The sequence below is a fragment of the Bos indicus genome, chromosome 10 (assembly GCF_029378745.1).
Source record: "Bos indicus isolate NIAB-ARS_2022 breed Sahiwal x Tharparkar chromosome 10, NIAB-ARS_B.indTharparkar_mat_pri_1.0, whole genome shotgun sequence".
Lineage (NCBI taxonomy): Eukaryota > Metazoa > Chordata > Mammalia > Artiodactyla > Bovidae > Bos > Bos indicus.
In genome coordinates, this window is record NC_091769.1 from 2,526,739 (window position 1) to 2,541,172 (window position 14,434).

At 32.1% G+C, this 14,434-nt stretch overlaps 1 protein-coding gene across 3 annotated transcripts in view; it reads left to right on the forward strand.

Annotated features, from left to right (window-relative positions):
* Nucleotides 1–14,434, forward strand: part of YTHDC2 (YTH N6-methyladenosine RNA binding protein C2) — a 118,919-nt gene that overhangs the window by 93,361 nt on the left and 11,124 nt on the right. For all 3 annotated transcript variants that reach the window (XM_070796820.1, XM_019968019.2, XM_019968020.2), the window contains 6 exons: nucleotides 1,504–1,630; nucleotides 2,685–2,890; nucleotides 3,239–3,434; nucleotides 4,288–4,397; nucleotides 6,491–6,783; nucleotides 10,975–11,152. In XM_070796820.1, the coding sequence (XP_070652921.1) occupies nucleotides 1,504–1,630; nucleotides 2,685–2,890; nucleotides 3,239–3,434; nucleotides 4,288–4,397; nucleotides 6,491–6,783; nucleotides 10,975–11,152 (1,110 nt within the window). The remainder of the gene's footprint in view (nucleotides 1–1,503; nucleotides 1,631–2,684; nucleotides 2,891–3,238; nucleotides 3,435–4,287; nucleotides 4,398–6,490; nucleotides 6,784–10,974; nucleotides 11,153–14,434) is intronic.

Consider the following 14,434-nt stretch of genomic DNA (forward strand, 5'->3'; position numbering starts at 1 on the left):
GGACTTATTTATTGCCGGGGTCCAGCCCCGGTGGATCCAGGGAACTCAAAGCGGGGACGGCGTCGGTGAGGATCAGGAAACAATTGCTTAATTAAACTTTAATTAAGGATATATAAGAGTGGTTAAATAAGGATAGCTCAGTGAGAAAATTTAGTGGAGAAAAGAGGCTGAAATAAGGATAGCTCAGTGAGGAAATTCAGTGGAGAAAAGAGGCTGAATAATTCAGCCAGAAGGTGAGAGAAAGAGCAACATGGGGAGACCAAGTTTCGGTGAACAAGGCCCACACTTTATTTTCCAAAGTAGTTTTTATACCTTAAGTTATGCATAGAGGATAATGGGGGAAGAGCTAGAGTCATGCAGTGAGCCAGGCTTTCTTCCTGCAAACTTATCATATGCAAAAGTTTAGGTGATTTGCATCATCTTCTGGCCTGGAGGCCTGTTAACATTTTAAGACCCTTTCTTCAGAAAACTTACTTTTCTCTAAAGGTGATTGGTCAAGCGCCACCCTCCAAAAGCATTAGATAAGTTTGCATTCCTACAGAGCAAAGGTGTGGTGGGCTATAACAAGAAAAAGAATTAACTCAAGGGTCCCAGGTTACAAACATTAAAGCTACTACTTACACCAATTATATTAATCAATACACTGCCAGGGACACAGCAGGTAAGGGATATGGAGACTTAGCAGCAGACATTGGCCCAACAAGTGAAAAACCCTTCACCAATACAATTTCTAATCAATCTTTTAACTGCTCAAAGGAATCTGTATTTAGACAGTTTAGAACATCTCATGCCTCTCACATTTGGGAGGCTCTGAGCAATCACATGTGGCCGGAAAAACCTATTCAGGCAGGCTAGAGGACTTCCAAAGGAGTTTGTAGGTTGAAACACTGTCACACCCAGGAACTGTATTGACTGGAGCTGTAAGTTAACTCTTTTTTTCAGAGAGAGGTAGTGGGGGACAGCCCCCTGTAAAGTCAGAGGTGCAGGTGAGAGCACAAAGCAGTAAAGTAGGCAGACTCTGGTTTTGGGGGTAGATGCTCTAGAATTTGCAGGGGGACTCCTGAGGCTCGATCCCGCCTTTGTGTATGCCAAGCTTCCTTCCTCATGACCTTTGCCACGGGCGGAGTTCCTCACGATGGCTCCCGGCAGTGATAGAATTCCAGTTGAGCTATTCCAGATCCTGAAAGATGATGCTGTGAAAGTGCTGCACTCAATATGCAATATGCCGGGAGATGGCTCCTGGCAATTTATTTTATAATTTTAAGTCTGTACCATTTAATCCCCTTCGCTTGTTTCACCCACCCTCCACTCCCCTAACCTCCCCCTTCTTGCAGTCATCAATCTGTTCTCTATATCTATGAGTATATTTTTGTTTGCTTGTTTTCTTTATTTGTAACAGAATTAGAAAAAGAATTGACTTTGAGTGGTTAATATAATGATTTTCAGTTACTTTGCTTCCTAACTGAGAAGTGATGTGTCTTTTGTGTAATTTTATTTTTATAGGCATGGCAGAAAGCTCGAAGTGATGGGTGGGAACGAGCCTTTTGTGAAAAGAATTTTCTTTCACAAGCTACCATGGAAATAATCATAGGCATGAGAACTCAGTTGCTTGGTCAACTTAGAGCGTCAGGTAAAGTTTTCCTCCAAAGAACCTATTTCAACTACTGGGAGTACCATGCCTATACCTTATAGTACTTGTTATGTTAACTAATGCCATCTTGCATTATCTTTATAACATTATCATGTTGTATATCTTTTGTTAATGAACTTCTTTGTATTAACTTTGTAGACTTCTGCATGATATTAATTTTTGTTTGTTGATTAAAAAAAGGATATTATAGAAGCTGTGGGTGATGAATGATTTTATAATGTTGGCAATAAACAATTTATAATATATTTTTTGGGAAAATAGATTTAGGTATGGTACTTGTTATATTTTATTGCTATTAATAAATAATTAATTTTATGGAAGAGAAATTGCTAAAAATTAAGTAGATTGATATGAATGCTGTCCTTTATATTTTTGGAACATACAACAACTAGTAAGCACATGAAGGCACTTGATTTTTTTTTTAAGAGAATGCCAGTTTTGCTATATCATTTTAGAATTGTTTCTTTGAATTTCTTTTTGAGTGACATTTTATCTTGAGGAAATAGAAGAAAAGTACCTGAGCCTGGATTCCTAGAATAGTTCAAGTGCCAAAGTGATATAAGGCATGAACCAGAGGATTTAGAGTTGTTTCAAATATGGGGAAATATGAAGGACTATTGAAATTCAAGCAAGAATACTTTATATTTATTTGACTTCACTTCCAGGATTAGTGTCTATCACAACCAACATGATATTAATACCATTCAGCGGAGTATTTTAGGTTTTTAGGTATGATTTTAGGATGCTTCTGATAGCTGTTTATGGAGAACTTTATTGTAAGAGTATGTTTTTTTTTTTTTTGTCCACAACTTCCCAGTGTATCTACTGCTTACTTTAGTCTAAGTAAACCTAAACTTTCTTAGAACATTGCTTCTATATGTTAAACTTTTCAGAAGAAATTTTATGAATTATTGTGAAATTTGAATCATTAAACTTGTATCAGTTATACATTATTTTTTTTGTGAAAACCACAGATTTAAAAGTGTATCTTGTGAAGTAGAAAATGTTGGTGTGGTTTCTTTCATCTTTCTAGGTTTTGTGAGAGCAAGAGGTGGTGGTGACATTCGAGATGTTAACACAAATTCTGAGAATTGGGCTGTTGTTAAAGCTGCATTGGTTGCAGGCATGTATCCTCATTTAGTTCATGTGGACAGAGAGAATGTAGTATTGGCAGGGCCAAAGGAGAAAAAAGTACGGTTTCATCCCACTTCAGTTCTCAGTCAGCCTCAATATAAAAAGGTAAAACTTTTTGAATGCTTTTTGGTCTTGAGGTAAAACTTGTCTAATTTAAATAGTTGAAAGTCAATGAAAAATGTTCTCAATACCAACATGCTTTGCAAAATTAATTAGTTATAAATGTACAATTCAACATTGGAACAAAATTTTGATAGACTCGAAAGAAGTAATGTGTCAAGTATTAAGGGACCTTTGTACAAACTACGTGAGCAATGATTTGCTTTAATTCTTGTTTGAGTAGTAATATATGCATCATCTATTTTGCTGAGGGACTTTGTACATTTTAAAAGAATTACCAGTAAGTTAAGTGATAAATTCAGTTAACAGTTTTAAAATTTATTTTCCTAATAGATTCCTCCAGCTAACGGTCAAACTGCAGCAATCCAGGCACTGCCCACAGATTGGCTTATTTATGATGAAATGACCAGAGCTCATAGGATAGCTAATATTAGATGCTGTTCAGCAGTGACACCTGTCACTGTGTTGGTATTTTGTGGACCAGCTAGGTTGGCAAGTAATGCTCTTCAGGAACCTTCATCTTTTCGTGGTAAATATATTATGATGGAAGTACAAATCTATTTGAGAGAAAACTGTTTTTTTTTTTTCTTATTAAACCAAACAAAATTTGAAATTGCAGAAATTTATGTGGTAGTAGCTCCCTTTTGATGTAATAAGAATTAAAAAATATTAAAATATACCACTATTCTTGAAATTGATTTCTAAGGTAGCTTGATATTGATTTGTGCATTTTTGATTAATCTTGCTGATAGGAAGTTTAGTTTTTTCTTCCACTTGAATTTAAATGATAGTTTACCATAAATAAAGGTAATTGTTTAAAAGAAATGTTACCCATAATCCTACTACCTTTATGCAGACACTTTTTAATATTATGTATTTTTTCTGTGTGTTTAAATATTTTAGGTATTTCACCCATACTGTTATTTTATATTCTATTTTTGTTTCACAAAATATAAAATATAGAAAGCATTTTTAATATTTCATATGAATGGTTGGAAAATATTCTGTCACATTAAAGTGACAGAATGCATTTAAAATATTTCTTTATAGTTGGATATTTTGGTTATTTTCAATTTTTTGTTATTTGGTGTTTTAGCAAATATTTATTTATGTCAGTTATTTTGCTAGTCATTGAGGATGTAAAAATTTGAGAAAAAGATTTGAGAAATTCTGATATTTAGAATTTGAGTAGAGAAATAAAGAATGGCCAGATGCTGAGTTTTAATTTGTGACCTGCTGTGTTTAGAGAACTCTCCACACAAATTGTTAGTATATCTGGAGGATTTGTATAAATGCAGAGTATCTGTATTGGCTTACTTTTTTTGCTGTGATGTTAGATAGTAAAAGTGAATTTCTTTTCCTTTCCATACGTGTTTGGACAGCGGATGGTATTCCTAATGACAGTAGTGATAGTGAAATGGAAGACAGGACTACTGCTAATCTGGCAACTTTAAAACTTGATGAGTGGCTCAGTTTCAAACTGGAGCCAGAGGTGAGTTGCTTTCTAGTAGTGTGATAGATTTTTTTCATTCAGTTGTATGAACTATACACGGTGTGATGAAAACTGTCTCTTTAAAATTGAGCCCTTAGTGTGAGAGGATAGAATACACCTTGTTTTTCAGTTTTCACAGGGCCCTGTTACATTCTCTGACATGTTGTGGTTTACTGCTATAGAGGATTTGAAAAACCTAGGTGTCACTTAGTATTTGAGCATGGTGATATTTGAGTATGTTTGTTCATATAAGAAAATACTGAGTGCTGGGGACACAAGAAATTCTTTTATTTTATATAACTCTGTTTAAAGGGAAAGATATGAGGTCATTCTCTTTTCTCTTTACATGTATCTCTCAAGTAGGAAAGATGAATGTTTGTTATCAGATTAAAATTTTTCTTTTTTTTTTTAAATTTTATTTTATTTTTAAACTTTACAATATTGTATTGGTTTTGCCAAATGTCGAAATGAATCTGCCACAGGTATACATGTGTTCCCCATCCTGAACCCTGCTCCCTCCTCCCTCCCCATACCATCCCTCTGGATCATCCCAGTGCACCAGCCCCAAGAATCCAGTATAGTGCATCGAACCTGGATTGGCGACTCGTTTCATACATGATATTATACATGTTTCAGTGCCGTTCTCCCAAATCTTCCCACCCTCTCCCTCTCCCACAGAGTCCATAAGACTGTTCTATACATCAGTGTCTCTTTTGCTGTCTCGTATACAGGGTTATTGTTACCATCTTTCTAAATCCCATATATATGTGTTAGTACACTGTATTGGTGTTTTTCTTTCTGGCTTACTTCACTCTGTATAATAGGCCAAAGCCTTCCCTTAATTCTATCTTTACTTTTAAAGATCATTTTATATCCTTTTAGGGGACAATACGAACTGTCAAAAGTTGATACTGGCTAGAGCTTACTTTTTTACATGCATTCCTTCATCACTTCAACCTACTGCAGTCTCATTTCCATTCCCATCAATTTTTCCCTTCACTGAAACTGTACTTGTCATTGTCGATGCTATCTCCTCCATGTTGTCACAGCCAGACTGCTGTTATTGATAAATGTGGCCTTTCTCTCATAGTTAACACTATTGCCCATTCCCTCCCCATTTTCCTTCCTCAACCCTGTCCAACTTCTTTGTCACTAGTTTCTATAATACTACTCTTTGCTGATTCTTCTATCTAGAGAGGCTGTTCCTTCTTAGGTTCTTTCATGTACTCTCTTGTATGTGCTTGTACCTTAAATGTTGGATGTTCACCAGTAGTATGTTCTTTACCGTACACTGTCTCTGCAGTTTCTAGGGGCCTCACCTCTGCATGTAGATTTAGTAATCATTTATACATTGATAACTTCTAGGCCCATCTTATCTGTATCTCTAGCTTAGGATTTTCTCTGTATGAATTCAGCTGGTTTCTGGACATCATCATTTGGCAGTAAAATAAAGTATGAATGAAATTAAATGTATTTTTTCTTTATTTACCCTGCTGTTACTTTTCCAGTATTAATCACACCTTACCACACATTGTTTTTCTTTCTCTCTCATTGGACTGTATAACTTGATTTTGTGTCTCTAGTGCCTCAAAATGGTAAAGAAATTTTATTTTTTTCATGCAACAAAATGAATGAAATTGATAATAAAATATATAAAATGTGAAATGTGTTCCTTGGAAACAATTTCAGACTAATAAATAATTGTCTTGCAAGTGTGGTACGTATTTTGCTGTTACCTATTTGAACTGAGGGCTTCCCTGATAGCTCAGTTGGTAAAGAACCTGCCTGCAATGCAGGAGACCCTGGTTCGATTCTGTGTCGGGAAGATCCACTGGAGAAGGGATAGGCTACCCACTCCAGTATTCTTGGGCTTCCCTTGTGGCTCAGCTGGTAAAGAATCTGCCCACAATGCGGGAGATCTGGGTTCATTCCCTTGGTTGGGAAGATCCTCTGGAGAAGGGAAAGGCTACCTACTCCAGTATTCTGGCCTGGAGAATTCCATGGACTGTCTAGTCTGTGGGGTCCCAAAGAGTTGGACACAACTGAGCGACTTTCACTTTCATTTGAACTGAAAAAAAGCTATTTTATTACAGGCAGCCAGTTTATTGCTGCAACTTAGACAGAAGTGGCACAGCTTATTTTTACGTCGAATGAGAGCTCCATCCAAACCTTGGTCTCAAGTTGATGAAGCTACTATAAGAGCAATTATAGCTGTTTTAAGCACTGAAGAACAATCTGCAGGCTTACAGCAGCCATCTGGGATTGGCCAAAGGCCAAGACCTATGTCTTCAGAAGAACTTCCTTTGGCATCGTCTTGGAGGTCAAATAATAGTAGAAAAAGTTCAGCAGATACTGAATTTTCTGATGAGTCTACTACTGCAGAAAGGTAAATTTATAGCATTTTATTAAAATGAGATATTTTCTCTAGGAAATAGTTATTTATCATAGAATCACATGCTTTTATAATATTTAAAAATTACTTTCTTATAATCTGAGATATGCAAAAAGGTTACAATAAAATGGGAAGAATTTATTACTTTTAAAACATAATTCTTTTAAGTGTTAGATAATACAAAGAATTTCAAGCTCCTGGGGTCTTGAATTATTTAAAAAGGAATTTTTTTTTTGTCAGGAAAAGCTCAAAATGTTTAATTTTCAGAATTTACAAATTTAGGGTCTATGAAAAAGATAACAGCATTTTTTATGATGCATTTTAATTCATATATGTCAAGTCATATCTTTCCTAGATACAGCAAAAAGTGTTGGCTATGGCCATTTAGAAGAACTGTCTCCTTCCAAGTCTTACCTAGATATTAATAAAACTGACTGGTTTTTGTACAGAAAAGTACTTTATTCATTTGTTCATACAGGGACATATTAAATGCTTAGTGTTCTTGGTGTGAGGCATATAGCAATGTATAACAAATGAAAAACAGATCTCTTCAGAAAGGTTACATTTTGTTGAATAGAGGAATACATATATTAAAAAAGTAAATTTACTGTCTTGGCAAAATTTCTTACAATTTAGCTAAATTCTTTTATCATTTCTATCATTTGGCAATTAGATGTGAATTTTTTAATATATGATTATTGAGAGCTCTTATATTGAATCATTTTTCCAAAATGTATTTGGTAATGTTGTATTTATAGTGAATGGTTGGCCATGATTTAGAAATATTTCTGGTTGTAAAAATGTTTGTTAGAACCCAATTTGTATTTCTTTATATCAGTTAATTTTTTTTTTTTTTTACCCTGATAGAATGGATAATAGAGACAACATTCTTGCCTGGAATGCTAGTTTGAACAATATAGTAGATATTATCTCTGTGCTAAGAATATTATTTCATTGTTAAAAATTGAAAATAGAAATAATGGAAGCATAAAAGATATGTGATGCTTATTATTTTTCAAGGATCAGATGGAATATTTAGTACCTACTATCTTTTGGTCAGATTTTACTTATTTGAATGAAGCATAAAGGCGTGTTATCAGTTAAGACTTCAGTAAAAAGGAATAATACATGATGGTTTCCAAGTTTTTCATATATAACATTTTAGGAATAATTCAACCAATTGCTTACAATAATGTGTGTCCCTAAACCATTTTCTCTGATGTAGATACTGCCAAGCAAAAAAGAAAATAGTAAAAAATACATTTTCTGCTTAGATACTCCTCTTTTTTAAAAGATTTTTTTGAAAAATTTCCTTGAACAAGGGTTATTTCGAATATGTGAATACATTTGCATAGAAATTATGTGGTAGACTTATTTATAGACTGCTCTGTAAAAAAAAAATATATATATATATATATTCAGAGGGACTATTTATACACACATGTGTTTATATACATATACATACATACTATACACATACATTTATGAGGAAAATTTTCCTATTTTCTTTATAAAAGTAATGTATACTCATTTAAAAAAATTAGAAATACAGGAGAAAATCACAATTATAATAAAGTATAATATTTGTTATGCTTTAGAAACTGATTATCTTATAAATTCATTTTTTCTCCTGTGATACCAATATCTGCCATTTTCCTTTCCTTATAGGTTGTAGCCTTGCTTTCTTTATTCTTTTATCTTTTGAACAGTGAGATAAAGAATTTTGTATACTTTTAGACTTTGTAGTTTTAATAGACAAGGCCTGAAACTGATGTAGCTTGGTGAGGAATAGATTAAGGACTCTTCTGAAGATGTATTTTTGAATGGAGAATAATCTTTCCTTATAATCTTTCTGGAATTGCTTCTTGAAGAAAAGGTATTTATAGTTAGAGTTTTCACACTAGGATGGCAAAATATAGATCAGATAATTTCTTTTAATAAAAACATTTTATTAAAGTTATTTTAAAAAGTTTAAGAAACTATTAAAACATGGAAAATGCCCATATCCCATGTTAAAATTAAACCAGTGTTTTTAAGTTGTTGTTTTTTACATAATAATTTGCTTACAAAGAATAAACATCTTTTCTATAATAAAAATGAGGTATAACTGAATTAGAATTCTTTGATTCTCTTAAATGAAAATGTAGGTGGAAGGGTTTATACAAATGCTGTGTTTCTACATGCATGAAATTTGAGGGGGAGCCAAAATTTGGGGAGGAAGAGGGAAAAGCTAGAATAGAGCAGAGAGTCAAAGATCAAATTGGAAACTGCAAAAGTAGGCATTTAGTTCTATTGGAAGTATCATTTTTATTTTAATAAGATATTACCCTCAATTAAGTTCTATTACCTAGTTTTCAGGTAAATAATCTGCCAGGGTAAGAATGATGGGATTTTAGAGGTATAACTTGATAATTCATTGAATTTTAATTCTTAAAGACAAAAGCCCTGAAAAGTTGGTTTATTATATTCATCAAGTTCTTAATAATTATTCACGTTTATTCATTATATATTTTTGTTAGCATTTTTAGGCTTTAGCTATTTTATTTGTGAAAGAAATATTGAATCCAAGATATTTATTGAAAGAGAAGCAAAATGTGGGGATAAGCTATTTTAACTTATTTTGAAGGCAGAGTAATTATAATTGCAAGGCTCATGGAAGTTTATGAACTGTTTATGACTTATTTTTTTATGTTTTGTTTATTTATTATATATAAACACAGCAAAGTAAATGATTGTTGTTCAGTCTCCCAGCTGTGTCCAACTTTTTGTGACCCCATGGACTGCAGTATTCCATGCCTCTCTGTCCCCCACCATCTCCTCTGAAGTTTGCCCAAGTTCATGTCCATTGCATCGGTGATGCCATCCAGCCATCTTATCCTCTGACGATTTTCACCTGTTTGCTGTATCTACCCAATTATTTTTTTCTTGCTTCCTTTTTTTTTTTTTTTGTTCACAGATTTAAAAATCAGTCTCTCACATCATGTCATTTTACTCCTCTGTATTTAGATTTGAATCTCTTAAAAAATAGAGGCATTTTTCCTATACAATCAAAATCCAATAATCAGTCCTAATAAAATAATCATTTCCCCAATTCTCAAACTATGTTTATTTGAAACAGCATTCAGGGAGGACTCACTCATGCACTGTATTAGGGTGTCTTGTTTCTTGAATCTCCTGTGATCTAGAGCTCCTTTGTTGACTTTTCTTAGGGAACTAGGTCAGTGGTATTATGAGAGAGATGTACCACATTCTGGATATGTCTCTTTTTATTGCTATATCCTGCATATTTCATGGATGTGGTTAGCTCTCAAGGCTTGATTAGATCCAGTATTTTGGCAAGAACATTTTTTTTTTCTTTTGGAAAGAATATTTTATAGGTAATGCTATGAACTTTATATTATACTGCTTTAGGAAGTACTTAATGTCTTCTTTGTTTTTTAATGTCTGGTTTTCCACTGAGATGTATACTTTTAAAAAAAATTATAAAATTCTTGACTGCCATTTTTGCTGCATTTATTCATAGAATTTTAAAACAGAAGAATCTTGGCATTTATCTAGTTTAATCCCTTTATTTAATAGCTAAGGATATTAAAACTCAGATAAATTAAAAGACTTGCCCAGGATCACCTACCTCATTAGTTGTAAATTTAGTTCTGTCTGAAAATCCTCTCTCCTGACTCTATTGCAGTATTATTTCCATTTTGCCATGCTGTAATTTTTAGTATGCTTTTGAAATCTGTTTGGTTTTAAGATATATGCAAATGGAAGAGAGGTAGAGTAGGTGATTTTCTAGTAAAGGCCATTAGCATAGAGGTATTTAAATAATTTTAAAATGTTAAAAGACATTAGGCATCAATATATGACATTATAATTGTTTAGGATTTCTTCTAGACCGTCATAAAAGAGGTTAGGAGTTTTGTAAGGGAAATAATACTTGGATATCTAAATTAAAATTTTTTATAGGTTGTTTTTAATGTATTTTTGTATTGTTTTAAAAAAATGTTATCTTTGTAAGTGTACCCTAATAGTACAACCCTTTCTTCTAAATGTAATAGAAGAATGAAATTGCCTTTTAAATTACTATTCCATAAATCACAGAATCATTGAACTTTGGTTTGAAATGGGGTCTGCTTTGTATTATGATCTTATGTGTAACTGATCTTTGCTTCCTCCTTTTCACTCAAGAGTATTGATGAAATCTCCAGCTCCAGTACTACACCAACCTCAGAAGTATAAAGATAGAGGAATTTTGCATCCTAAACGAAGCACTGAGGACCGGTCAGATCAATCTTCTGTGAAATCTACAGACAGCAGTAATTATCCAAGTCCTTGTGCTAGTCCTTCTCCTCCATCCTCAGCAAAGGTAGAGTATCAGGGATTTGTAGCACATCTGATGTTACATATTTAAACAAAATTATAAATAATTCTGCTTTTAAATCACTAATCCTGGCCTCTGTTCTAGTTACAAATAAAAGTTTGCAAACAGTAAATTTTTTAGTTTCCCCTGCTTGCCAGATATTTTTGGTCGGTATCATCCAGGGAAGTTTTCATATTAGATCATTCCCTGATGGCATGTGGCTAAGCAGTTCATGATTCCTTTTCTGTATCTTTAGAACCTTTCTTTTGTTAAATACAAATGACAAGAGGAATTTCTTAAATTAATTTTGATTCATACTTTCAAAATTGAAAACAATTATTTTTTTCATTCTTACTTGATTTCTTCAATTCAGTGGTTATATTAAAAATACAACACTAGATGGGGTTAGGAAATGTTGATAAAGAATTGAGAACTATGTATCTTTTAAAAAGTTTGTGATATAAATGATTTCAACTATTTAGAATAATTTTAATTTAATACCTGAATAAGTATTTGGTTAGTGTTTTTTAGCTATGTGATGTAGTTCTGGTGAAAATGTCTGCTAAAATACTATTGTTAAATAAGAGGAAAAGAAATGTTTTTGCAGATTTATATTCTTAGGCTTTAAGAGTATTTTTGTTTTTAAGTGCCTTTATTACAGCATAATTTACATGATAAAATTCACCAATTTAAACTGTTCAATTCAGTGAATTTTGACAAGTGTATGCAATCATGAACTGTACTGCGTCTCATGGAGAGCAGTCCCATTACCCCTGGATTCTGGTAACGACTAAACTGCTCTTTGTTCTTAAAGTTTTGCCCTTTTTTGGAACTTCCTGTAAATGAAATGTATATAACTTTTTGTGACTGGCTTATTTGACTTTTGAAATTGAATTATAATTGAGTTTATTATATTATTAGTTAGATATAAAATATATAATATTAATATAAAATATATATATTATTACATAATATGTCATAATTAAATAACTGTATTATAATTATAGTTATATATGTATTATATTAGTATTACTACAATATTAATATTATAAATTAAATTATATTTAATTTATATTGTATTGTATTTTATATAAATTATATATATTATATAAAACCATATATATTATATATAATATATATTAAATTATATTTAATTTAATTAAATTATATTTGATTTAATTAAATTATATTGATAATATTTTATACTATCATATAATAAACATTAATATTTATATTATATTAATATTATGTATAATATATCATGATATATTATAATTATATTGATTATATGATATATATTATAATATGAACAATATATTATATATTTTATATATGAATATAAATATATAGGAATACATAGTATATAATATGTAATATATAATATAAAAATAAAATATATCATATATAAATAAGTACTATATATAAATATATAAATGTTATATATAAATAAGATATAATATAATAATATATTAATTATGCAAGTGGAAGATAATATAAGTGGAAGATTAATGTAATTATATATATTAGTTATATATTATTATTTTATAATTATTATATTATTTTATTACTTTATTTAAATAAATAGTAATATTTATTACTATTGCTGGATAGTAAGTATTCTATTGTGTGGGTATATCCTGTTCAGTTCAGTTCAGTCACTCAGTCATGTCTGACTCTTTGTGACACCAGGCCTCCCTGTCCATCACTAACTCCCGGAGTTTACCCAAACTCATGTCCCCTGAGTTCATGCTATCCAACCGTCTCATCCTCTGTTGTCCCCTTCTCCTTCTGCCCTCAATCTGTCCCAACATCAGGGTCTTTTCAAATGAGTCAGTTCTTCACATCAGCTGGCCAAAGTATTGGAGTTTCAGTTTCAGCATCAGTCCTTCCAATGAACACCCAGGACCACCACAGGTCACTCATATCTCCTTTAGAATGGACTGGTTGGATCGCCTTGCAGTCCAAGGGACTCTCAAGAGTCTTCTCCAACTTCACAGTTCAAAAGCATCAATTCTTCAGTAATCAGCTTCCTTCATAGTCCAACTCTCACATCCATACATGATGACTGGAAAAACCACAGTATTGACTAGACGGACCTTTGTTGGCAAAGCAGTGTTTCTGCTTTTTAATATGCTGTCTAAGTTGGTCATAAATTTTTTTCCAAGGAACAAACATCTTTTAATTTCATGCCTGCAGTCACCATCTGCAGTGATTTTGGAGCCCAAAAAAATAAAGTCTGTCACTGTTTCCATTGTTTCCCCATTAATTTACCATGAAGTGATGAGACCGGATGCCATGATCTTAGTTTTCTGAATGTTGAGTTTTAAGCCAACTTTTCACTCTCCTCTTTCGTTTTTATCAAGAGGCTCTTAAGTTCTTCGCTTTGTACCAAAAGGGTGATGTCATCTACATATCTGAGGTTATTGATATTTCTCCTGGCAATCTTGATTCCAGATGTATCACAATATGTTTATCTATTCACCATTCATGGACTTTTGGATTGTTTCTACTTTTTGACTATTATGAATAATATTCAGGTACAAATCTTTATGTACAGATATGTTTTCTGATCTTGGGTACATACCCATGAGTATGTTTGTTGGGTTGTGTGGTAAGTGTAACTTTACAAGAAACTACTCAACTGTTTTCCAAAATAGCTGCACTTTTCTCTGTCCCCTTCAATGATCTATGAGGATTCCATTTGCTCAATATTCTTAACAGTACTTGACATTACTAGATTCTTAATTTTAGCTATTTAGGTGTATAGTGATACTCCATTGTAGTTTTAACTTGCATTTTCCCAATGATTAAGTATTATATTGACCATCATTTCACATGCTTTTTTCCATTTCTGAATCTTTGGTGGTCTGTTCAAGTTTTTGTTTAACTTTTTTAGATTGTTTATTGGTTGTCTGTTTTTTATTTACTTGTAAGAGTTCTCTATACAAGTTTTAATTATCTGTGTTGTAAACACTTTTTTCAATAGTCTGTGCTTGCATTTACATTTTATTAATGGTGTCTTTTTTTGTCCTCATGTAACCATCACTTTATTTATTTACGAGTATTTTTAACTTTTTTTAGTTTTTACTTTTTTATTGAGGTATACTTGATTTACAATATCATATTAGTTTTAGGTGTACAACATAATGATTCAGTATTTTTATGGATCATACTCCCTTTAAAATTGTTACAAAATAATGGTTATATTTTCTTGTTCTATACAATGTGTCCTTGTTACTTATTTATTTTTAATTTTTATTTTATATTAGAGTATAGTTGGTTTATAAT